This window comes from Rhinopithecus bieti, unplaced genomic scaffold (assembly GCF_001698545.2).
Source record: "Rhinopithecus bieti isolate Rb0 unplaced genomic scaffold, ASM169854v2 scaffold_9997, whole genome shotgun sequence".
Taxonomy (NCBI): domain Eukaryota; kingdom Metazoa; phylum Chordata; class Mammalia; order Primates; family Cercopithecidae; genus Rhinopithecus; species Rhinopithecus bieti.
The window spans coordinates 2,654,692-2,678,836 of NW_016806398.1; the positions used below are offsets into that span (position 1 = coordinate 2,654,692).

Below are 24,145 nucleotides of genomic sequence, written 5' to 3' on the forward strand. Positions count from 1 at the left end.
AGACAAAGAAGTAGTGGGAGAGGAAGCTAGAGGGCTAAATACATTTATTTTCATTTGTTATTCCCAATATTCCCTGTATTATTTCCGTTTCACAGATGAGGAAGCTGAGGGCTAGAGACATGCAGTACTTTGCCCAAAGTTACATACATATTAAGAAGAGCTGAGATACGAATCTGGGTCTGCCTGACTCAAAGCACTTTCCTTTGCATCATGTCACAAAGTCATAGACCATGACATTGTTTGTATCTTAAAGACCAGTTATTAACTTTCTGGCTCCAAGGAGATCCCCTGCCCAAGTGCCTAGGGGCAGTAGACAGCTGTCTCAGGGACAGTCCTAGCATGTGCTGGATTATTAGTGCATCAGCTGACACTTTTTCCCAGAAGGGAGAGAGGCAGCAAGTCAGAAAGTCCACGGGAATGAGTTGGGAGGGGGTTCTAGGGAAGGGGACAGGCTGCCAGGAGAAGGAAAGTACACGTGAGAAAATAGTAGGGCTCTGATGAGTTAGTAGGGTTCTGTTACCAATAAAATTGTTTCCATAAACTGTATGTGTGCTTGATGTCAAATTATGCATTTTAAGTAGAAAATAGATTAGTAAATGCTAGTGTTTGTAGAGGACTTTTTTCAGTCTGATACGCCCTGATCAGATACTCTCAGCACCTAAGATACAGGCTGCTAAAATTCATTCATTCCTCGAACATTCATTGAACACTTCATTTTAGAGGCTGCCCCTCTAAAATGTCAAGGAATTTTCCAAAGACAGTTGACTTTTTTTCCAGGAAGGTGGATAAGCCCTTGGAACCCGGCCAATTGCATATTTAAAATTTAAATAAATGTATACATTTACTTACATATTTATGATTTAAATATATATACTTAAGGGCAAATGGATGCTGATTATTATTTATTTATTTATTTATTTATTTTTGAGACGGAGTCTTGCTCTGTTGCCCGGGCTGGAGTGCAGTGGCCGGATCTCAGCTCACTGCAAGCTCCGCCTCCCAGGTTTACGCCATTCTCCTGCCTCAGCCTCCCGAGTAGCTGGGACTACAGGCGCCCGCCACCTCGCCCAGCTAGTTTTTTGTATTTTTTTAGTAGAAGCGGGGTTTCACCGTGTTAGCTAGGATGGTCTCGATCTTCTGACCTCGTGATCCGCCCGTCTCGGCCTCCCAAAGTGCTGGGATTACAGGCTTGAGCCACCGCGCCTGGCCGGATGCTTATTATTAATGTTCTTCATTTTGGCACAAAAAAGTGTAGAACTCAGGTCACTTGGTGTTTTTATAATCCAACAGTGAGAAAAAAACTATTTCCAAATGGCCTTCTGAAAACATAATTATTAAAGAGCAGCTTTATCATTAGAAATGTAGACTGTGGCTGGTGCAATGACCCACGCCTGGAATTCCAGTGCTTTGGGAGGCTGAAGCGGGCAGATCACTTGAGGCCAGGAGTTTGAGACCAGCCAGACCAACATGGTGAAACCCCATCTCTGCTAAAAATACAAAAATTAGCTGGGTGTGGTGGTGCACACCTGTAATCCCAGCTACTCAGGAGGCTGAGGCAGGAGAATTGCTTGAACCTGGGAAGCAGAGGTTGCAGTGAGCTGAGATCGCGCCACTGCACTCCAGCTTGGGCCACAGAGCGAGACTCTGTCTCAAAAAAAAAAAAAGAAAGAAAGAAAAAAGAAAAGAAAATAAAATCCTAGCTTTGGATCAGGGGGTTGGTGTTACCTGGCACTGCGTGTTCAGATGCTGGACTCAGTTCCCCTGGATTAATTTTTTGGTAACTGGCTAATTTCATGCAATAACAATGCAGATGTTTAAAATTAGGCTGCATGGAAGCTGTCTGTGATTCACCCTACATGAAAAACACAGGAAACAAAAACCATCGTACAGCATCATCCTGTTTTGGTAAAAATACCTCCATACACATGTCTGTACATTCATAGATAAAGGCTTGGAAGAAATATGGCAAAAATATTAACAGTGTTGTACCTGGGTATTGAGTTTAAAAATGAATTTATTTTCTTCTTTGTTCCTTTCTATATTTCTTGATTTCTTTTGCAGTGAAGATGTATCAGTTTTTTCAAATTTTATTTTTGAAATAGAGAATACATTCACAAAGTAATAATCAAGAGTCCAAAAGATTATACAATAAAAATTCCTTCTCTCGTCCCTGTCTGCCTTCCATCTGGCTCCCTCCAGAGGTAAACAGTGTGACCAGCAACTAGTGTATCCTGTTAGAGACTTTATGCACACATATAAGCCAAATACCTGTTGTTTTTTCCTATTATCACTGTTTACAACCAAGAATAAAACTACCTTGATTTTGAAGAAAAGGCTGTAAAGACGCTTTGATTATATAAAAGATGAAAAGTGAAAAACAGAGCTGGAAAACTAAACATACAGTGTGACATTTTATATGAAATTATATAAAATAATTTAAATATAACATTATTTTAAAAATATATATTTAAAATATAAAGAGAGAGAAAAGTTATAATCCAAATGTCTGGCCAATTATCTCTGTGTCTAAAGTTTTAGGTGAGTTTATTTGCTGTCTCTTTTTTTTTTTTTTTTTTCTTGCAACAGAGCCTCACTCTGTTGCCCAGGCTGGAGTGCAGTAGCACGATCTCGGCTCACTGCAACCTCCACCTCCCAGATTCAAGCAATTCTCCTGCCTCAGTCCCCCGAGTAGCTGGGATTACAGGCATGTGCCACCACACCTGGCTAATTTTTGTATTTTTAGTATAGGCAGAGTTTCACCATGTTAGCCAGGCTGGTCTCGCACTCCCGACCCTGTTATCCACCCGCCTCAGCCTCCCAAAGTTCTGGGATTACAGGTGTGAGCCTACCACGCCCAGCCTGAAAACCAAGATTTTTCATTAAATTTGGTGCCAAAATTTACCTGATCTTGTGAAGTTTATTCTTTTTGGTGTCAATATTCATAATAAACTGCAGGATATTAATGTTTGAATATAGGGTACTGCCCCAGATCCCACTGGGAGAACTGGGAGAGTTGGCAAATGCATCATCTTACCTTCCTAAAATATGAACAATTCTGAATTCTGAAATACACTTGGAACCAAAGGTTTTGAATAAGGGATTGTGACTTGCAAAGCAAATTCAGATGCTGCACACAGTAGAGGCCGGGGGTGCCCATCCCCAGGTTGGGATTCACATTGCCCTGCCTAGGGGTCAGGTTCTTGGGAGCCTTTATGAATCCGAAGCTGAATATAATCAGAAGGCGTCAAGAAGTATATGTTGGAGGTATTTCTCCTAAATCAGTACTCTTCACTTGTAATGTCTCTCTAAATCTCCCAGGGATCTCGTAAAAATGCAAATTCTGCCTCTGTAGGTCTGGAGTAGGTCTGAGATTTTGCATTTCTTTTTTTTTTTCCTTTTTTCTTTTCTTTTTTTTTTTTTTTTTTTTTGAGACGTAGTCTCGCCCTGTTGCCCAGGCTGGAGTGCAATGGTACAATTTTGGCTCACTGCAATCTCCACCTCCCAGGTTCAAGCTATTCTCCTGCCTCAGCCTCCCGAGTAGCTGGGATGACAGGCGCCCGTTACCACGCCCAGCTAATTTTTGTATTACAGGCGCCTGTTACCATGCCCAGCTAATTTTTGTATTTTTAGTAGAGACGGGGTTTCGCCATGTTGTCCAGGCTGGTCTCGAACTCCTGACCCCAAGGGATCCGCCTGCCTCAGTCTCCCAGAGCCGTGATTACAGGCATGAGCCACCAAGTCCGGCCAGATTTTGCATATCTAACAATCTCTAATTGAAGCCTAAGCTGCCGGAACTGTCCTAAATGCTAGACAAGCCTCAGGCAAGGCTCTGAGTGATGATGACATGGTGGCCCCCTAGGGAGAGTTGTCCTCCGCCCTTGACTGGGACCTGCTAAACACTGACCATCCCGGATTCTAAACCTGCTGCAGTCATCACCTTTTCTCCATCCTTCTGCCTCCTGCCACCTCTTCCTTCCCAGACGGGTTAAAACCACCCCACGCCTCTGCTCCAGACCTTGGCTGGGCTCCACCGAGTCTCATGACTGTTCACTCACCCAGGTCTAAGGTACTGCTTAGGTGAGGTGCTTTTCCGGATGGCTGACCTTGCCCCCAAAAAGCATGAACTTTATAAATTAGTTCAACTCTCAAGTTCCTGAGATGCCTCACTATCTCTCCCAGGTATCTCCCTGGAAAAATTTTCCAGTGTTGGAAAAGCACTCCTTAGCCTGACCACCCACACACATGATGATAATACACGGACTCACTAGACAATTAGTGACCTGGAAAAAGGCCATGACTTTTTAAATTTTATTTCTTTTTTTGAGACAGAGTTTCGCTCTTGTCTCAAAAAACTTGTCGCCCAGCCTGGAGTGCAATGGCGCAATCTTGGCTCACTGCAACCTCCGCCTCCTGGGTTCAAGTGATTTTCCTGCCTCAGCCTACTGAGCAGCTGGGATTACAGGCACCCACCACCACGCCTGGCTAATTTTTATATTTTTAGTAGAGATGGGGTTTCACCATGTTGGTCAGGCTGGTCTTGAACTCCTGACCTCAAGTGATTTGCCTGCCTCAGCCTCCCAAAGTGCTGGAATTACAGGCCACGCCTGGCCATGACTTATTTTATTTTTATTTCAATGCTTACAATGTCATGACTGACTTCTTACCTGCCCTACCTGCTCATCTTTTTAAGTTCTGGATACCCTGGTTGCAGAACACTCAGACTTAACTTACTCTCTCTCTTTTTTTTTTTTTTTTTTTCTCTGTCCCCCGGACGGGAGGGCAGGGGCCAGATCTCAGCTCACTGCAAGCTCCGCCCCCCAGGTTTACCCCATTCTCCTGCCTCAGCCTCCCGAGTAGCTGGGACTACAGGCGCCCGCCACCTCGCCCGGCTAGTTTTGTATTTTTTAGTAGAGACGGGGTTTCACCGTGTTAGCCAGGATGGTCTCGATCTCCTGACCTCGTGATCCGCCTGTCTCGGCCTCCCAAAGTGCTGGGATTACAGGCTTGAGCCACCGCGCCCGGCCTTAACTTACTCTCTAAGTGAACTTTCTTACTACAAAAGTAATACATATTTGAGAACTTAGAAAATATAAGAAGAAAGTGATAACATGAAAACATGAGTGGCCAGCACCCAGAGATAAATATTGTGACATTTTGCCTCACGGCCTTGCAGTCTTTATACATAAATTATGCTTTACAAAAACTGGCTTATGCTACATACTCTCTCTTTCCTTTTCTTTTCCTTCCCCTCCCTCTCTTCCATCCTTTCTTCCTCCCTCCCTCCCTTCCTTCCTTCCTTCTCCCTCTCTTTTCTTCTTTTCTTTTCTTTCTTTTTTACTTTTCTTTCTTTCACAGGGTCTTTGCTCTGTTGCCCAGGCTAGAGTGCAGTCGTGAGATCTGGGATCACTGCAGCCTTGGCTTTCTGGGTTCAAGTGACTCTCCCACTTCAGCCTCCTGAGTATCTGAGACAACAGGCATGTACCACCACACCCAGCTAATTTTTTATTTTTTGATTTTTTGTAGCAACGGGGTTGCTGGTCTTGAACTCCTGGGCTCAAGCAATCCTCCAACCTCGGCCTCCCAAAGTGCTGGGATTACAGGCGTGTGCCCAGCCAACATGCACCTTTTTTTTTTTTTTTTTTTTTTTTTNTCTCCCACTTCAGCCTCCTGAGTATCTGAGACAACAGGCATGTACCACCACACCCAGCTAATTTTTTATTTTTTGATTTTTTGTAGCAACGGGGTTGCTGGTCTTGAACTCCTGGGCTCAAGCAATCCTCCAACCTCGGCCTCCCAAAGTGCTGGGATTACAGGCGTGTGCCCAGCCAACATGCACCTTTTTTTTTTTTTTTTTTTTTTTTGAGCTGGAGTTTCTCTCTGTTGCCTGGGCTGGAGTGCAGTGGCGTGATCTCAGCTTACTGCAACCTCTGCCTCCCAGGTTCAAGTGATTCTCCTGCCTCCTTGGCCTCCCAAGTAGCTGGGATTACAGGCACCCGCCACCACGCCTGGCTAATTTTTTTTTTAGTATTTTTTTTTTGCAGAGACGGGGTTTCACCATATTGGCCAGGCTGGTCTCAAACTCCTGACCTTGTTATCCACCCGCCTTGGCCTCCCAGAATGCTGGGATTACAAGCGTGAGCCACCCACCACGCCCTGCCAACATGCACCATTTTTAAACTGCTTTCCCCCTCCATTTACAGTATACTGTGACCACTTTTACAAGTTAATGAAAATCTTTCTATATCATCATTTTAAATGATTATGTAGTTTTTCACTTAATTGATGGGGTTTTGGAGTGTTTTCAATCATTTGGGATTAAAATAAAACTACAATGAATGTCCTCACTCAACCAAAATTATCTTTTTGATACTTCTGGGGAATTACATAATCAGGTCAAAGTAGATGAACTTTATGTTTTCTTATGTTGCCAAGTCAGAAAGCATGAATTCCAAACTCTCAAATACAAACCAGGTTCTTTGGACTAAATCAGTGTCTCGAAACCCCACTAACCTCAGTTAACCAGTAGTGACACCGAAAAGCAGGGAATTCCAGAGCTGAGAGGAACTTCGAGGCCATCGGTGATCAAATACCTCTCATCTCCAGCTCAGAAAGAGGAGAATTACTCAGACATTTTGTTTAGAGATCTAAAACTTCCCAAAGTCCATAGTTTTATTTTCACACAATTCCAGGCTAACTTAAAATCAGCATTTTCGCATTATTCTTTCATTCAATATTTATATATTTATAATCAGGGGATTCGATCAATAGGGGATTGGTGAAGTGATTTATGGTACAGTCATTCAATGAAATCTGATACACCATTAAAAAACTGAAGAAGGTCTTATTATTATTATTACTATTATTTTTATTTGAGACAGAGTCTTGCTCTGTTGCCCAGGCTGGAGTGCAGTGGTACAATCTCAGCTCACTGCAACCTCAGCCTCCCACGTTCAAGCGATTCTCCTGCCTCAGCCTCCTGAGTAGCTGGGACTACAGGTATGCACCATGACACCAGCTAATTTTTGTATTTTTAGTAGAAATGGGGTTTCACCATGTTGGCCAGGCTGGTCTTGAACTGCTGACCTCAAGTGATCTACCCGCCTTGGCCTCTCAAAGTGCTGGGATTATAGGTGTGAGTCACCGCGGCGGGCCAAAACCGAAGAAGGTCTTCATGTACTAATACAGAATGATATCTCAAATACATCAGCAAATGAAAAAAGAAAAGTGCAGAACAGGGTACATAATACGCACATTTGTGTAAAAAGGAGGTAAGGGAATACATAGATGTTTCGCCATGGACATGCTGTTTGTGTATGCATAAAACATCTTTGGAAAGATACACAACAAACTGATAGTATAATACTTTGATTTCCAGGGAAACTAGGTGGCTGCGAAGAGAAAGTTTTCACTGTGAAATCACACCTTTCACGTGGTCAACCACGTAAATATATTACCTATTTAAAAATCAAATGTGGGAGCGGTGGCTCAAGTGTAATCCTAGCACTTTTGGCAGGTGGATTGCTGGAGCCCAGGAGTTTGAGACCAGCCTAGGCAACATGGAGAAACCCCATCTTTACAAGAAATACAAAAATTAGCCAGCCACAGTGGCATGCACCTGTAGTCCCAGGTACTCAGGAGACAGAGGTGGCAGGATTGCTTGATCCCAGGAGGTTGAGGCTGCAGTGAGCTGAGATCATGCCCTGCACCCCAGCCTGGATGACAGAGTGAGACTCTGTCTCAAAATACATAAATACATAAAAATTACTGTAAAAAAAAAACACACAAAATGAGGGGACTAGGGCATTTGATTACATCACCAAGCAGATACATTTATTTACTTATTTCTCAAGTACTGCTGAAAACGTCAGTAAAGAAATAAGGGGCCAGGCGTGGTGGCTCACACCTGTAATCTCAGCACTTTGGGAGGTCGAGGAGGGTGGATCACCTGAGGTCAGGAGTTCAAGACCAGCCTGGCCAACATGGCGAAACCTTGTCTCTACTAAGAATGTAAAAATTACCCAGGCATGGTGGCGCGCACCCATAGTCCCAGCTACTCGGGAGGCTGAGGGAGGAGAATTGCTGGAACCAGGGAGATCGGGGTTACAGTGAGCCAGTATCGCCCCACTGTACTCTAGCCTGGGCAACAGAGTAAGAATACATCAAGAAAGAAAGAAAGAAAAAGAAAGAAGAAAGAGAGAGAGAGAAGAGAAGAGAAGAGAGGACCATAGGTACAAAAAGAATAGGTACAAAAAGAATTTGAGCAGGAACAAAAGATGGGCCATGTGAACAGACTGGTAGTATAACAATAATAGTTCTGGTTAACATTTACTGAGTTACTGTGTGCCAGGCACTGTGCTATTATGCGATCTCGACGTATATTACCTCGTTTCATCTACAGATCAAGTAGGTAGGGTACTATGGCCATTTTCAGGTGAGGAAACTGAGGCTGGCAGATGTTAACTAATTTGCTCAAGTCTCCATCGCTAGTTAAATGGAGTTTGGATTCTCAGTGAGGACTGAACTCTGGCCTAGAAGTGTGCCTTGCTTGAGAACCCTGGCTCTTCAGGCAGATGCTCAACTGTCTCCCGACTATTTTTCTGCTGTATTAGTGGCCGCTTTTGTTAGTATTTTGCAAGAGCTGTTTGTATTTTGGTTGCAGGGGCTCAACATAGGGAAAGATCTATCTGGGCAGAAGCCAGGAGTCCAGGCGGGTCAGCGCGCAGAGGACAGTGGAATCCGAGGGGATGGCAGGAGATCAACCGAACCCAGAACAGAGCCCTGCAAGGATGACTGCACTTGACCCCCTCAGAGAAAAAAGCCAGAGTCACTCACAGGAGAAAGACAAAGCAGCCAAAGCTTCCCGGGTGTACAGGAAGTCCAAAGTCATCAGAAGGAAGAAGAAAACCTGAAACAATGAGAGCTGGCCAAGCGCCGCTAAGACCTATGCAAATGAGACCCACCCACGCTGCCTGGAATTCGGGCCTGGGAAGTCAGAAAACAAAGTACATGCCTGCAGGGCTGCAGGGAAGGCAGGCAGAGGAGGCGGCTCCGAGGGAGCAGGTAAGGAGACAGAGAGGGTCGCGGAGGGACGGGTCACAGGGCCCCAGAGTCCGGAGAGGCAGCAGCCCTGAAGCGCGCGGCAGGTGAACTCTGGCCTGGGAGGGCAGGCTACTGGGTTCATCTTTCAAACTCAGCCACTCTTTAGCTGGGAAGCCTTCGGCAAGTCGCCTCAACTTTCTGAGCCTTGGCTTCCTCATCTAGAAAATGGGTCTAACAATAATCATGCTAACCAGAGTTGCGTGTCTTCTGTAATTCTACTGGGCACCTTATAGACTATTCCTTCCCCAGAGCAACCCTGTAGGAGCGGGATGATTACCCTTTTTTATGGAGGAAAATGAAGTTCAGAGAGGTTAAGCCATTTGTCCAAGACAAATGGTTCCAAATCTGGTTACAAAGCCGGCACACTTTGTACTCCCCATTCAGCCTCTCTCACAGGGTGGTGTTAGAGTATGAAATGGCCTTCTGCAAACAACAAAATATCCTAAAAGGCAAGTAACCTATCTAGATGGATCACCACACTTAGATCTTAGCAAGGGCCAGGAACCTCTGTAAACTGTGAAGTGCTATGAAATGCCAGTTCCTGGGTGAAAACAATGGAGTGATGCTGGAGACAACTGATATTTGGTGATGACTTGTTCACAGACCAAGGAGATGACTTTGTGACAGTATTTAGGATTTACTGTAGCTGAGATGTCCTGGCTTGGGGTGGGGGTGATATGTGGCCAGAGTCTCTCCCCAGCTGATCCTGAAACAACAGGATCCCTGGGAGAGCAGCACAGATAAAGATCCAGGCAATAATGATCCTTCCTCCTCTTGGACAGCCTTTTACAGCTCTGGCCATGGAATTTCAGAGAATGTAGGTCTGATCTGGGGGGAAACAGGAGATCTTGACGTGTAGTAATACAAGCTTACTGGAGTGAAGTTAGAATTTTCAGGTAAGAGAATTAAAAAAAAAAAAAAACAAACTTACAATCTTGCCCCCAGAGATAACCACTGCTAATATTTGGTTATTTATCTTTCCAGACATTTTTTTCCATTGCACACACCTTTTTGAAAATTGGATTATATTGTAATATGGTTTTGTTGCTGGTTCTTTTTTGCTTAATGACATTATATCCTAGGCATATATCCATATTAATAGTTTTACCACATCATATTAAAGGCTACATCATATCTCTTCCTATGGATGGAGCAGAATCTACTTAATCAATGTCCTATTACCGGATGATGACGTAGTTCTCCATACGTCACTGTTAAACCAGAGCCCGGATGGGCATCTCTGTACTCACATCTTTGCAGAAGTCCTTGATGATTTCCATGGAATCAATTCCCAGTGGGGGAAAATGATGAGTCAGGGTTACATACAGTTTAAGGCTTCTGATAAGTATAAAAGGTCTGCTTCTAACACACTCTGGGATTCAGGAGCTCCTCAAAGCTTGATGCAGAGAACTTTGTTGTGGCTTTGAAGTCAGCCTTGACCCTTTCTTTCTCTCAAATCCATTTGCATTAATAATTTCCGTTGCCTCATATATCCATAACAATGCTTTGGTCAATAGTGGATTACGTATGTGATGGTGGCCACATAAGATTATAATACCATATATTTACCGTGCCTTTTCTAAGTTTATGTTGAAATACACACATAATTATCATTGTGTTACAATACCTATAGTATTCAGAACCTAATAAGTTGTATGGGTTTGTAGCCTAGGTGCAACAGGCTAGACCACATAGCCTAGGCATGTAGCAGGCTCTACCATCTAGGTTTGTGTAAATACACTCTGTGCTGTTCACACAACGATGGGTTTCTCAGAACATATTCCCGTTGTTAGGTGCTATGTCGCTTTGTAGTCTTTACTGGGTGCTGGGCTCTAACTAAAAGCTTTACTAGTTTTGGCTTCCTTTTCACAAGGGGAAATAGAGGCACAGAGAGGTCAAGCAATTCAACTGGAATCACAGACATGGATTCCAGTTGAATTGCCATGGATCTGGCGTCATGAACCTTGACATAAACTACAACTGGATCCCTAGAGCTCCACTGCTTCTTGGGAAGTGGGTTTGATTCTGTCCCCAAAGATATCACTTATCCCATCCCCTTTTATCTTCTCCACCACTGCCTAACCTGCACCACCATCGAATGCCTGAGCCACACTGCTACAGCCCGAACAGGTGTTCCCTTCCCGGTCTTGTCCCCCTCAGTCTGTCCTCTGCTCTGCAGCTAGAATCGTGTTTTAAAAATGGAAATAGGATCAGGTACCTTATCCTACCGCTCACCCCTGTAATAAAATCCAGATGAGCTTCTGAGCTCACAGGTCCTGCGTCCTGTCCCTCCCCACCTTGCCTACCCTGGCTGCAGCCACCACAGCTTGATCACCCTGGGCTCCTTTCACTTTCTCAGATTGGAAGAATTTTTCTCATCTCAGAGCTACACATGCTGTTCCCCGGGCCTGCAACGCTCTTCCTCCACTCTGCGTGGCTGGATTCTTATATACTTTGGTCTCAGCTCTTCTGTCACCTCTTTGCAGAAACATTCTCTGGTGGTCTCATCGGGAGCAGCGACCAAGCACCCGAAGCCCATTTTCCTTTTTGCCTTTTATTAACAACAATTAAAACTGTGCATTTATTGATTGCCCATTACTCATTAAATGTCTCTTTGCCTCACTACACTCTAAATGTCATAAGGTCAAAGACAATGTCTATTTTATTCACCCTAATACCCAATAATACCTTGCACAGCACCTGGGCTAGAGTAAGCCCTCAATAATGACCGAGTGGATGAATGGACTGCAGAAGAAAGCACTGGTGCAGAGCCCTGGTAAACTACCCTGGTTTCGCTTAGGGCTCCGTCTCCCTCCACATATCTTCATTTCCTCCTTCCCTGTTTGGAGCAGTGCCAGAGGTCTAGAAGAAAACCAGGAAGCCACGGTCAAAGAGTATAAAGAGCAGGTTTTGCTTCAGACATCGACTCAGTCAGGATAGATGATATCATATCATATCAGGGGCTTTAGGGAGACTCCCTTCCCCCCAGTTCCCCTCTTGCACCGTTCCTGGATTTCTACCATGAGTCTTCTGGCTGTGAGGGATTCCCGATCACATGCAAACACTTATTATCTAGCTAGTAGCACACACTGAGTAGGTGGACGGTGTGGATGTAGCCTTCCGTCTTTTCGAAAACCATGAGTCTGAAGACAAGGGTCCCATGTTACCATTAACTAGCTGGGTGACTTTGGGTGAGTCACTTCTTGTCTCTCATCTGCAAAATGAGTAGTTCAGATGGAGAATTGGTTTTTAAACTTTTTCTTTTCCCCAGCAGCTCAACTCTTTAGATTATTCAAATGACCTATATGAAAAACAGAGAAAAGCCAAGTATTTCTGGTTGAAATGGAGAAGCAGGGCTGGAGTGCGCGTCCCTCCAACTCCCCACTTTAACTCCCTAAGGTTGGTGGGATGACCAACTCTAAGATCTCAGAAGGCTGACCAGCTGTGTGCTAAGAACAAAGCAGAAGGCAGCAAGGTTTGTACACGCTGCTTGCAGTTATTTAGGCACATTTAAAGATCAGTGGGTGACTGGACTGAATCTGATAGTCTGAGCTTTTAAGCTTCCAAGTAGGTGACTTTCACAGCAACCGAAGTGCTGAGCAGGCAGCCCCTTTGTGCAAGGAGGAGGTTCCAGCCACTTTCGAAGAGAAATGAGGACCCCAGAAAGAGGAAGCCCAAAAGACTCCCTTACCCTCTCCACATCTAGAAAGAGGAAATTGTCACCCTACCTTTCCAGACCAGGGACTCCAGGTCTTGAAGGGACTGCCCACAATCTCACAGGTGTTTGGCTTCCAGGTTCAATTAGTTACCATGCCCTGGGGGGAACTCAGGTCCCCCATCTCCCTCCCCACCCCGCCCCCCAGGAAGCTCTCTGGCCTTGGCTCCAAGCAGGTGTGCTCAAGAGGCTGCAGACTGGGCCACCTGGCAGCCCCAGGTGCTGCGTGCCTGCTGCCATGGAGACAGGCCCCTGGGTTGGTGGCAAGAAGGCAGTCTCCCAAAGCTTTGCCAATTCAGGGGAGGGAGCGACTGGAGCCTCAGGCCCTCCAGTGCAGTCTGCCTGACCACCCTGGAACCCACAGAAGCCCAGGTGCGTGCCCTGAAGGTTTCCCAGGACAAAGGGAGGGAGGAGGAGCCAGGGTAGGCAGAGGACTGGGAAGAGGCTTTGGAAGGGGAAGAGGCTCTGGGAGGGCTGATCTGGGAAATGGGTCAGGGGAGCTTCTGCAAGCCTTCCAGGTAGGGAGAAAAGTCTTTCCAGGGGTCCCCTTGCCAGGCCAAGGACTGGGTGAGTAGGATCTGGAGGGTTGGCCCTCTAGCTCAAGGGGAGGAGGGAAAGAGGGCTGGCATTTGTCCCCATAGGAGGGACAGACCAGGGAATTCACAAAACCCATCTCTGCGCTAGTCAGGGATTTGAGGTAGCAGGGAAGGAAACATTTGTCCTCTAGCAAAATCCACAGACTGCGGCGTATCCCCAGCTCCCTGGGTTCAGGGCAGCCACGGGCACAGACACCAACCATAAGGGGCATTTGCATCCAGCTCCAAAGCCCGGGGCGCCGTCTCCTCCAATGCCGGCTCACTTGGGGGCTCTTGGTAGGTGTGGCCCAGGCCTTCACCTTGACGGAGGGGAGGCTGCAGGAGCATTCGACTCCACTCGATGGCTTAGGAACTGGTGATCAAGAACAAAACGCTTTTGAACCTGAGCAAAACATGGTGATGACACCTTTCAACACCCACAGAACACTTTGCCCCAGGCCAAGCACAGGGATGGGGTTTCATGGCTGTTCCTTTGCTCCTTTCCCCATTCTGCCAGGACGTCTCCCGCGAGGCCTCCCTGTGTGTGGCTGAGGATGGCTGAGCAGGAGGGCCGGGAGCTTGAGGCCAAGTGCCCCATCTGCTGGAATCCCTTCAACAACACGTTCCATACCCCCAAAATGCTGGATTGTTGCCACTCCTTCTGCGTGGAATGCCTGGCCCACCTCAGCCTGGTGACTCCAGCCCAGCGCCGCCTGCTGTGCCCGCTCTGTCGCCAGCCCACGGTGCTGGCCTTGGGGCAGCCCGTCACTGACTTGCCCACGGACACTGCCATGCTCACCCTGCTCTGCCTGGAGCCGCACCACGTCATCCTGGAAGGCCGTCAGCTGTGCCTCAAGGACCAGCCCAAGAGCCGCTACTTCCTGCGCCAGCCTCGAGTCTACACGCTGGACCTCGGCCCCCAGCCTGGGGGCCAGACTGGGCCGCCCCCAGACACGGCCTCTGCCACTGTGCCTATGCCCATCCCCGTCCCCAGCCACTACTCTCCGAGGGAGTGTTTCCGCAACCCTCAGTTCCGCATCTTTGCCTACCTGATGACCGTCATCCTCAGTGTCACTCTGTTGCTCATCTTCTCCATCTTTTGGACCAAGCAGTTCCTTTGGGGGGTGGGGTGAGTGCTGTTCCCAGACAAGGAACCAAACTTTTTTCGGTTGCTGCTGGGCATGGTGACTGCAGAGCCTCATTTGGTATTGTCTTCCTTTGTAGTGTTGTTTATTTTACAATCCAGGGATTGTTGAGACCACGTATTTGCTTCTGGGAACAATTAAAAACAAACAAACAAACAAACAAACAAACGAAAAGCTTGAAGGACTAGGAGATGTGGAGCAACCTCCGGGTGTGAGTGTGGCATCATGGAAGGGCAGACAAGCAGTTCTGACCACAGAGCTCCACAGCAAGTTGTGCCAAAGGGCTGTACAATGGTATCCAGGAACCTGACTAGCTCGCATAGCAAGTTACATTTCTCACTGGAGCTGCTTCAAACTCAGTGCATTTTTTTTTTGCATTGCTCTTTTTACTATGGGTTGCTAAAAAAAAAAAAAAAAAAATTGGCAAGTGAGCTTGAATTCTGTGGGTAAATGTGTGTTTGTTTCTTTTCAGCTTTCTCTTTGGATGTCTTGCCACCAGTTGCAGTAAAACTGTTCTGCATTCATTAATTCATTCACTTATTCATTCTACGACCATTTACTGGGCTGGTGCTGAGTGCCAGAACTAAGGGAAGAGAAGAGTAGGATTATCCAGGGGTGGCAGATGGCCCTTACTAGCAGGAAGGGGTGTGCTCATTCAGCTGCTGCTTCTATGAGACCACCTCTTGCCACCATGTAGTTCATGGAGCGTTAGGTGAAATCTAACGGTGAAAGATGTTACATCAGTGGACTAGGGGAAGTCTGGGATTTGGAGGAATAGGTCTTTCTTCCTCCAGGCAGATACAGAGGCCCTGATTAGAATGGACACAGGGTAGAGTTCTGATTCCCCTCCCCCAAGCTCCATAATCCTGGCTTCAAGAAGATGGAAACTCTGGACAGAGGCAAAGGCTTAGCTCCCATCCTGGATTTCACGATAGACTCCAGGAACCAATCAGACAGAATTTGGGGGCTCAGGCTGTTGCTTGGTAAGTTGCAACTTTGCAGTGTCTAAAACCCTGATTTCTGTTTCCCCAGTTTCAACCTTGCCTGGTGGCTTAAGGCTCTGACACAATTTTAGAGTGGTTAAGATACCATCACAGCCTGGGCACAGTGGCTCACGCCTGTAATCCCCAGCAAAGATGAGCTGGGCGTGGTGACGCGTGCCTGTAATCCCAGCTGCTGGGGAGGCTGAAGCAGGAGAATTGCTTGAACCCAGGAGACGGAGGTTGCAGTGAGTCAAGATTGCGCCACTGCACTCCAGCCTGGGTGACAGAGTGAAACTCTGTCTCGGGGTGGGGGGAGGGGAAGATATCATTGTACAAAAAAGATACCATCACAAATATATAAGGATAACATTTTGAGGTTTTGTGGGTTTTTTTTCATATGTGGAATAAGCTTTCAGAGGCCAGAATTTGAGTTGGTTGATTTGCTGCAAATAATGTTAGATTCCCCCCAGGGGTTTTAATGTACATCAAAATATCCAAGACGTATATTTCACATTTAGAAAAACCAAACGGTTTTAAGCTCCAATATAAAGAAAAATTCTCCATTACAAAGTTGGAAAACTGCCTACATACTCCTCTAGGGGACTAGCAACTGTCTCTCCATTTGTGCCGTCAAAGATAATGACACTAAAGCTGGGACTCCACCTTTCCCCATTTACTTCATTTTTTTTTTTTTTTTTTTTTTTCTTTTGTGAGAAGGAGTCTCGCTCTGTCGCCCAGGCTGGAGTGCAGTGGCGCCATCTCGGCTCACTGCAAGCTCCGCCTCCCGGGTTTACGCCATTCTCCTGCCTCAGCCTCCCGAGTAGCTGGGACTACAGGCGCCCGCCACCTCGCCCGGCTAGTTTTTTTTTTGTATTTTTTAGTAGAGATGGGGTTTCACTGTGTTAGCCAGGATGGTCTCGATCTCCTGACCTCGTGATCCACCCGTCTCGGCCTCCCAAAGTGCTGAGATTTCAGGCTTGAGCCACCGCGCCCGGCCTACTTCATTTCTTTACACAGCTTTGCTCCTTAAACGTGTGGCAGCTAAGTTAGGCAATGATCTTACCATGTCCCCTGAGCTAAGTGGACAGGCAAGGGCAGCTCAGGACAGGAGGAGCTGAGGAAAGCCCAGGAAGGAACACTGGCCTCTGCACTAGGGCCTACTAATCTCAGCAAGCTGAATCCCCACTCTACAGATGAAACTGAGGCTCCATGAGTTTAGCTACCTTGTTCAAGGTCACCCAGCTAGTAGGTGGGAGAGTCTTTTCAGTCAAAAAAGAACTTAGATCCTTGGAGTGGTTGATACACCACCCAAATAAGACAAGATGTAAGTTTGAGGGTTTTTCTGATAGGTGAGGATATACAGTCATCCCTTGATATTCAGGGGGAAATGGTCCCAGGACCTCCTGAAGATTCCTGAATACGAGGATGCTCAAGTCCTTGATATAAAATGGTGTACGTGTTTGCATATAACCTAGACACATCCTCCTGTATACTTTAATTCATCTGTTAATTATTTACAATACCTAATACAATGTAAATGCTATGTGAAGTTGCTATACTGTATTGTTTAGGGGATAACAAGAAAAAAAAGTCTGTATATATTCAGTAGTGTATTTTCGACTTATGGTTGGTTGAATCCTTGATGTGGAACCCGCCGGTACAGATGGAGGGCTGCCTGAACATTATGGTGTCTCCTGTTTTCACATTCAGTAGCTCCAGCCTTGGGGCAGCCCCATCCTCTTCGAATGTATCTGGAAATGCACGGGAGCATCTTCTGTACTCAGTGGAGGGGGTGAACTGCGCTGCTGACATTTAGGGCTCAGAGGTCTGGGATACTAACACCTGCTGCAATACTTATGTTGCCACAGTTCCACAGGATGAAAGATCATCTGACTACAAATGCAAATAGCTATCTTGTTGATAACAATAGGCTCCTCATCCATTCGGGATGTGGGGGAGTTACTTTAACTCCATTGGGCATGAGCTCAGAGATGGAAGTGACTTGTCAAAAGAGCAGTATACAAGGTGGGCACAGTGGCCCATGCGTGTATCTCAGCTACTCAGGAGGCTTAGGCAGGATGATCATTCGAACCTAGGAGTTAGAGATCCCATCTCCTTTTTATTTTTTTTTTGAGATGGAGTTTTGCTCTTGTCGCCCAGGCTGGAGTGCAATGGCACGATCCCAGCTAAGTGCAACCTCTGTCTCCCGGGTTCAAGCGATTCTCCTGTCCCAGCCTCCTGAGTAGCTGGGATTACAGGTGCCCGCCACCATGCCTGACTAAGTTTTGGTATTTTTTGTAGAGATGGGGTTTCACCATGTTGGCCAGGCTGGTCTCAAACTCCTGACCAAAGTGCTGGGATTACAGGTGTGAGCCATTGCACCCAGCCAAGATCCCATCTCTTAAAAAAAAAAAAAAAAAAAAAAAGAGTGGGGGCATTATACAAAGTGGAGAGTCTAAAAAGCTCAGACTTCGTACAGGAAACAGGCCATGCTGGCTGCACCGGTCCTTTTGTCTGGTCAGTGTGGGGAACCTGTGAAACCTTCACAAGGTCACCAATGGTCAGATGATAGTTCAGATTCAGGCTCCATCACTTGCTAGTTGGGTAAACTTGAGCAAGTGTTTCTTGGAGCCTCAGTTTTGTCCATAAAAAGGGAAAAATAAACTCAAAAGATGGTGGAGATTAAACGAGGTATCTGAACGTGCCTGGTACACCATCTAGGTAGGGACTAAGTGTTCTGTGAACACTTCTGGGGCTGTTTATCTCGCCATTTTCACAAATGCCACGCCTGGCTTTGTGCTTCTTAACCACTTTCTTACAATGATGTTTTAATTCCTGTGAAGAAATAGCCCACGAGGTATCTGTTCTGTCAAAGGCTTAGATGAAATGTTTCCACCCAACTGCTACCTCTTGGAACAACCAAAAAACAAAAACAAGTAGAAGGGAACTAATAGTAAAATTCAAACCTGAGAAACGAAAAATCTTTGTTAGCACATTATATCCAATTGCATGCTAATTCACCAGTGTTCATTATTTTACACATACTACAAAGGTAAGAAAAAAATTTCTCTTCATTGCAGTCTATGAAATAGAATTCATTAATACTTGAACAATAGTGAAGTGAGCAACAGAGGGTAGTCCTGACAATTCGGAAGCTGAACAGCTACATAGGAAATGCAACTACTTGACAACTACATAGGAAATGCAACTACTTGACAACTACATAGGAAATGCAACTACTTGGTTATAATTGAAATCAGATTAAACACAGTATGTTTAGGTCAGGCACAGTGGCTCATGCCTGTAATCCCAGCATTTTGGGAGGCCAAGGCAGGACTGCAAGAGCCCAGAAATTTGAGACCAGCCTGGGCAACAAAGCGAAATCATGTCTCTACAAAAAATCAAAAACATCAGCCAGGCATGCTGGCATCCTCCTGTGATCTCAGTTACACAGGAGGATGAGGGGATGAAGCAGGAGAATCACTTGAGCACAGGAAGTCAAGGCTGTGGTGAGCTGTGTTCTCATTACTGCACTCCAGCCTGGGTGACAGAGCGAGACCGTCTCAAACTGAAACAAAACAATCCAGCTGTTTGGTGATACATCACACATTCAGAGTCCACAGCACAGAGCTGACCAAAGTCATCGTCAGCCTCTCCACAGCAGCAAATGAAAAGTTTGTTTTTTTTTTTTTTGAGATGGAGTCTTGCTCTGTTGCCCAGGCTGGAGTACAATGACGTGATCTTGGCTCACTGCAACCTCTGCCTCCCAGGTTCAAGCAATTCCATGTGTGAGCCAACGTGTCCGGCCAAGAAGGCCTTTAGTAACTCTGACAACCCTTTCTTCTTCCAAATTCTTTTTTTTTTTTTTTAATTTACTGTGTAATTTGAGAGTTCAGAGGTTGTACAGTTGAGGTGAAAAGAGGAGCACGACAGGAAAGTAAGAATTGTAATGAGTCCAGACCTGACTTACTGGTAGTCTGGCCCACAGTGTAAACAGCCCTCTATTTAAAAAAAATTGTTAACAAGGTGCTAAGGAGACATAAATCAGAGTAATCCATATTTGAGATCATCCATTATATCCCAAACCAAAAAAAAGGCGACCTCTATGGACCAATGGCTAGGATTCAGAAATGCTTAACTATAGAAAATAATTCTCTATAGCATAGTTTTTGTAACAGGATTTTGCCATAGCAAACGTGGAATAAAGAAAAGGTTTAGGTTTAGGAATACCCATTAGGGCTTTTTTTCCAGTTACTTCAACATAAAAGTACCCTTTAATACATGAAGTACATCCTTTAAATAGCCAACAGAAAGGAGGTTGTACAACAGACACATCATGTTTGCTTTCTAAACATTTGTTTGACTCCTGACACAATGGTTTTGTTTTAGGGTAACATGAAGGTTGCCAAACTTCAAAGTAAAATAAAAGATATTTTCTGACAAAGCAAATGTTCATTTCAGAGTTTCCTGATGCAGCCAGCATTCCAAGCAAACTCAACAGGAAGAGGTGAAGCCTTCTTCACTGCATAACCATCAGCGTGGCTGCGGTCTACTGCTTCACATCCCATTCTCCAGGGAAAGGAAGTGTTCGCTGTTACGCATTGTTTAACCAATAATTGGTGAGACGCGCCTCTTTACCCGAGGGCTTCCCGACTATAGTTCAGCCACCTTGCTCTCTGGGTCACATGTAGTCCTGAAGCATGTACCATGTTATGGAAAGCCAAGTTTCAGTAATTAAAAATGCAGTCAGTCACAATCCTGGGTGCTGTGAGGATGGCTATAGGGCATTCGAACAAAAGATTTTTTTTTTTTTTGAGATAAGGTCTTGCTCTGTCACCCAGGCTACAGTGCAATGGCACAATCTCAGCTCACTACAACCTCCACCTACCAGGCTTAAGCAATCCCTCCTACCTCAGCCTCCCAAGTAGCCGGAACCACAGGCACAAGTCACCGCAACAGGCTAATGTTAGTATTTTTTTTGTAGAGACGGCATTTGCCATGTTGCCCAGGCTAGTCTTGGACTTCTGAGCTCAAGTGATCTGCCCAACTCAGCCTCCCAAAGTGCTAGGATTATAGGCATGAGCCACCATGCCTGGCCAAACAAAAGATTAATAAAAACAATGTCTACACAGTTCATGGCAGGGCATAAAAAGGTAATACATTTTCAACCATGAGAGGGGTTCACCATTACCTAGGGATTGGGCTGCCTGCCTGGAGTGGGGGCTGACATGGAAATCCAATTCTAGTGAGGGTCTACGCATGGTAATTGGCAGAAAACATGATAGAACTAAACACTTCAATTCTTCTCTTTTGAGGAAAACAGCTCCTTAGAGAGAGCTTGAGGTTCAAGTCCTTTTTCCACTGTCATCTATTCAGCCATCCAGAGCTTGAAGGTCCTGTCATATGAGCAAGTGGCTATGAGCTGCCCATCGGAAGAAATATCTAGGCCCATCACTTTGCCTTCGTGGCCGGCCAGAGTCTTCAGCGGGGACCAGCCTGGGTGAGTCCAGATCTTGGCTGTGTTATCATAGGCACCAGTAAGCAAGAAGTTCCCATGGATAGCTACAGAAGAGAAGGGGAATTGCTTGAGGAATTCAGGTATTCAAAAGAGAAGACAACAAAAGCACAAAAGTCTGCAAAAACATACTATTTTTAAAAACTTATTTCTACATTCAGAAAAAGTCAACATTGATTCTGTCTTCCTACTAGGCCTCCAGGTAAAGGGGATAACCCAAGGCCGACTTAAGGGAATAAATAACAGTAAGGTCTTTTGGCTCATTCCCTGACTGTAAATCTGTTCAGAATAATATTTAGAATTCAGTGCTCAGAGCATCCATGGAGGAAAGAATGAAGCAAAGCACTCATGCAAGTCTTTACTTCCAGCAGCGAGAAGCATGCTTTTCCACAGATCTAAGGGTATGGCAGGGGGAAGGAAATCATAATGTGCTCCTTTACCAGTAGGTCAAATTCTCTCCTGTTCTACTTCTCAGTTTAAGCTAAAGTCTGGCCTGTACTCCACGGGAACATAATACTGTTTGTCTGTGTCACTTAGATCTAAAATAGGAGGAAAGCTTACGCTCAAACTTGACACCAGTCACTAAGTTCTGATGAGCAGGGATGGTGTAGACGCAACGCCGCTGTCGAAGGTCCCACACTTTGCAGGTGTTGTCACCACTGCCGGTTGCAATGTGATAGCTGTGGATCGGATGCAGTACTGAAGTTAGAAATAGAGTACTTTCTAACCCAGAACCCCTTTTCACCCCTCATTCAGTGTGTTTACCTTACCCATTGGGGGAGAAATTTATTCCATAGATTTCTTTCAGGTGGCCTTCTAAGAACATGATACAACGTCCTGTGCGTAGGTCCCAAACTCGACCAAATGCATCCAGTCCCCTGATAAAATAATTTATAAATGAACACTTTGAATCCAGTTCTCTGTGGAAGCATACATAAGAGGTCAGAGTACTGAGCTGCCCCTGGCTACATGGGAGAAGCCTTACCCAGTGCCAGCCAAAGAGCCATCTTGATGGAAGGCAATGTCATACACACCCATGCTGTGGCCTTCCTGATGCAGGATCTCCTCTTGAGCCTCCAAATCCCATAATCGCCATGAACGGTCATAGCTAAAACCAAATCAGACTAACAATCAACCAGCTGGTATTTATTCAGTTTCTACAACATATAAAGTATTGTAAGTCATTATAGCTTAAGTTATTAATGCTTCCGAAACTATTCATATAATCATATTAACAGGAAGCTCCTTTCTGACATAAATAATGACTCAACAACTAAGCTTATCTGCCTTAGGTGCTGACTGAAAACCATGGACTCGCTATAAACCTCTAGTGCCTTTTTTTTTTTTGAGACAAGAGTCTCACTCTGTTGCCCAGCCTGGAGTACAGTGGCGCAATCTCGGCTCACTGCAAGCTCCACTTCCTGGGTTCAAGTCATTCTCCTGCCTCAGCCTTCTGAGTAGCTGGGACTACAGGTGTGTGCCACCATGCCCGGCTAATTTCTGTATTTTTTGTACAGATGGGGTTTCACTATGTTGGCCAGGCTGGTCTCGAACTCCTGAGTTCAGGTGATCCACCCACCTTGGTCTCCCAAAGTGCTGGGATTACACGTGTGAGTCACCATGCCCAACCTAGTGGCTACTTTAATAACATGATTCCCCAAGAATGGCCCAGCAAAGACTGTGTTGCCTTCTTTCTTCTTCCACTGCTATGTTCTTTCATTTATCAAGCATTTATACATTTACTAGGCCCTAAAATGGATGTTGCGAATACAAAAATCACTCACAGACAAACAGATCAACGGAAGAGAACAGGAAGTACAGAAATAACCACACATACATGGTCAGATGATTTTCAACAAGGGTACTGAAACATTTCCAACAGAGAAAGGAAAGTCTCTTCAGTACACAGTGGTGTAACTGACTATGCACATGGAAATAAAGACAAAAGAGACAAACTCAATTAAAAAAACAGGCAAAGCATATGACAGGGCACTCAAGAGCAACAGTGATCAGGGTAATAAGAATGAAAATCATGGGAGATCACTACACACTTGCTAGACTGGGCAAAATGGTAAGTCTGACAACACCAAATGTTAACAGGGATGTGAAGTAACCAGAACTCTGGGAATGTAAAATGGTGTAACTGTTTTGGAAAACTGGTGGGGAGTTTAGAAAAAGTTAAATATACATCTAATACCTCTACCCTATGACCTAGCAATTTGTACTCATGTCCACAAAAAGCCTGGTACAAGAATATTTATAGCAGCTTCATTCCAACTGGCCCAAACCTGGAAACAGCCCAAGTGTCCATCAACAGAATGGATAAACTATGGCACAGTCATAAAAATGAACAACCCCTAGCAATAAAAAGGAATTACTAATACATGCAACAACATGAATGACTCTTAACAATGTTATGCTGAGAGAAAGAAGCCTGCCACAAATGAATTCACACAGTATGAATAGACATAATTAATTTATGGTGATAGAAGTCAGATCAGCGGTTGCTTCAGAACGGGAGTTGGCTGGAAAAGGGCATGAGGGACCTTTCTGGGGTGATGGGACTGTTCTCTATATTGACAGGGGTGTGGGTCACAGGAATGGTAAGCATTTGTAAAGACTGATAGCTTTGTACACTTAAATCAATTCCATTGTATGTAAATTATAGCTTAATGAAAAAGTTCTCGAACAGATTCTAGCCTCCCTGAACTTACAGAACCAGGAAGGGAAACTTACATACTTGTAGTATTGGACAAGAGTGAAAATCCTTTTTTCTGGTAATTTGTAACTCTGAAATTTCAGATTAATTGTAATTTAAAGGCAAATATGGCTGGGCGCGGTGCCTCATGCCTGTGATCCCAGCACTTTGGGAGGCCGAGGCGGGCAGATCACTTGACGTCAGGAGTTCAAGACCAGCCTGACCAACATGGTGAAACCGTCTCTACCAAAAATAAAAAATTAGCTGGGCGTGGTGGCACACGCCTGTAGTCCCAGCTACTAGGGAGGTCAAGGCAGGAGAATCGTTTGAACCCAGGAGGCGGAGGTTGCAGTGAGCTGAGATCGCGCCACTGCACTCTAGCCTGGGTGACAGAGTGAGACTCCATCTCAAAAAA

General features: G+C 45.4%; 2 protein-coding genes across 5 annotated transcripts in view; one reads left to right on the forward strand and one right to left on the reverse strand.

The window, feature by feature from the left end:
- The first annotated feature begins 8,737 nt into the window (after nt 1-8,737).
- On the forward strand, nt 8,738-20,623 carry RNF183 (ring finger protein 183). 3 transcript variants are annotated; one of them, XM_017875986.1, is made up of 3 exons: nt 8,758-9,060; nt 9,882-9,995; nt 13,907-15,062. In XM_017875986.1, exon 3 carries the CDS (start codon nt 13,944-13,946, stop codon nt 14,520-14,522), a length of 579 nt encoding a protein of 192 aa, XP_017731475.1. In that variant the 5' UTR covers nt 8,758-9,060; nt 9,882-9,995; nt 13,907-13,943; the 3' UTR covers nt 14,523-15,062. The 3 variants fall into 3 exon arrangements, 2 of the variants coding, with proteins under 2 accessions (XP_017731475.1, XP_017731476.1); XR_001886374.1 differs by lacking the exons at nt 9,882-9,995; nt 13,907-15,062 and adding an exon at nt 19,979-20,623 and having other exon boundaries at nt 8,738-9,060; XM_017875987.1 differs by lacking the exon at nt 9,882-9,995 and having other exon boundaries at nt 8,759-9,060.
- The window catches only part of PRPF4 (pre-mRNA splicing tri-snRNP complex factor PRPF4), an 18,037-nt gene continuing 13,527 nt past the window's right edge, over nt 19,636-24,145 (reverse strand). Inside the window, exons 11-14 of one of the 2 annotated variants that reach the window (XM_017875983.1) lie at nt 22,018-22,140; nt 21,803-21,910; nt 21,594-21,712; nt 19,636-21,079 (exon numbers count right to left, since the gene is read on the reverse strand). In XM_017875983.1, the coding sequence (XP_017731472.1) occupies nt 20,886-21,079; nt 21,594-21,712; nt 21,803-21,910; nt 22,018-22,140 (544 nt within the window). In that variant the 3' untranslated portion in view covers nt 19,636-20,885. The remainder of the gene's footprint in view (nt 21,080-21,593; nt 21,713-21,802; nt 21,911-22,017; nt 22,141-24,145) is intronic. The other variant, XM_017875985.1, reaches the window with a different exon arrangement.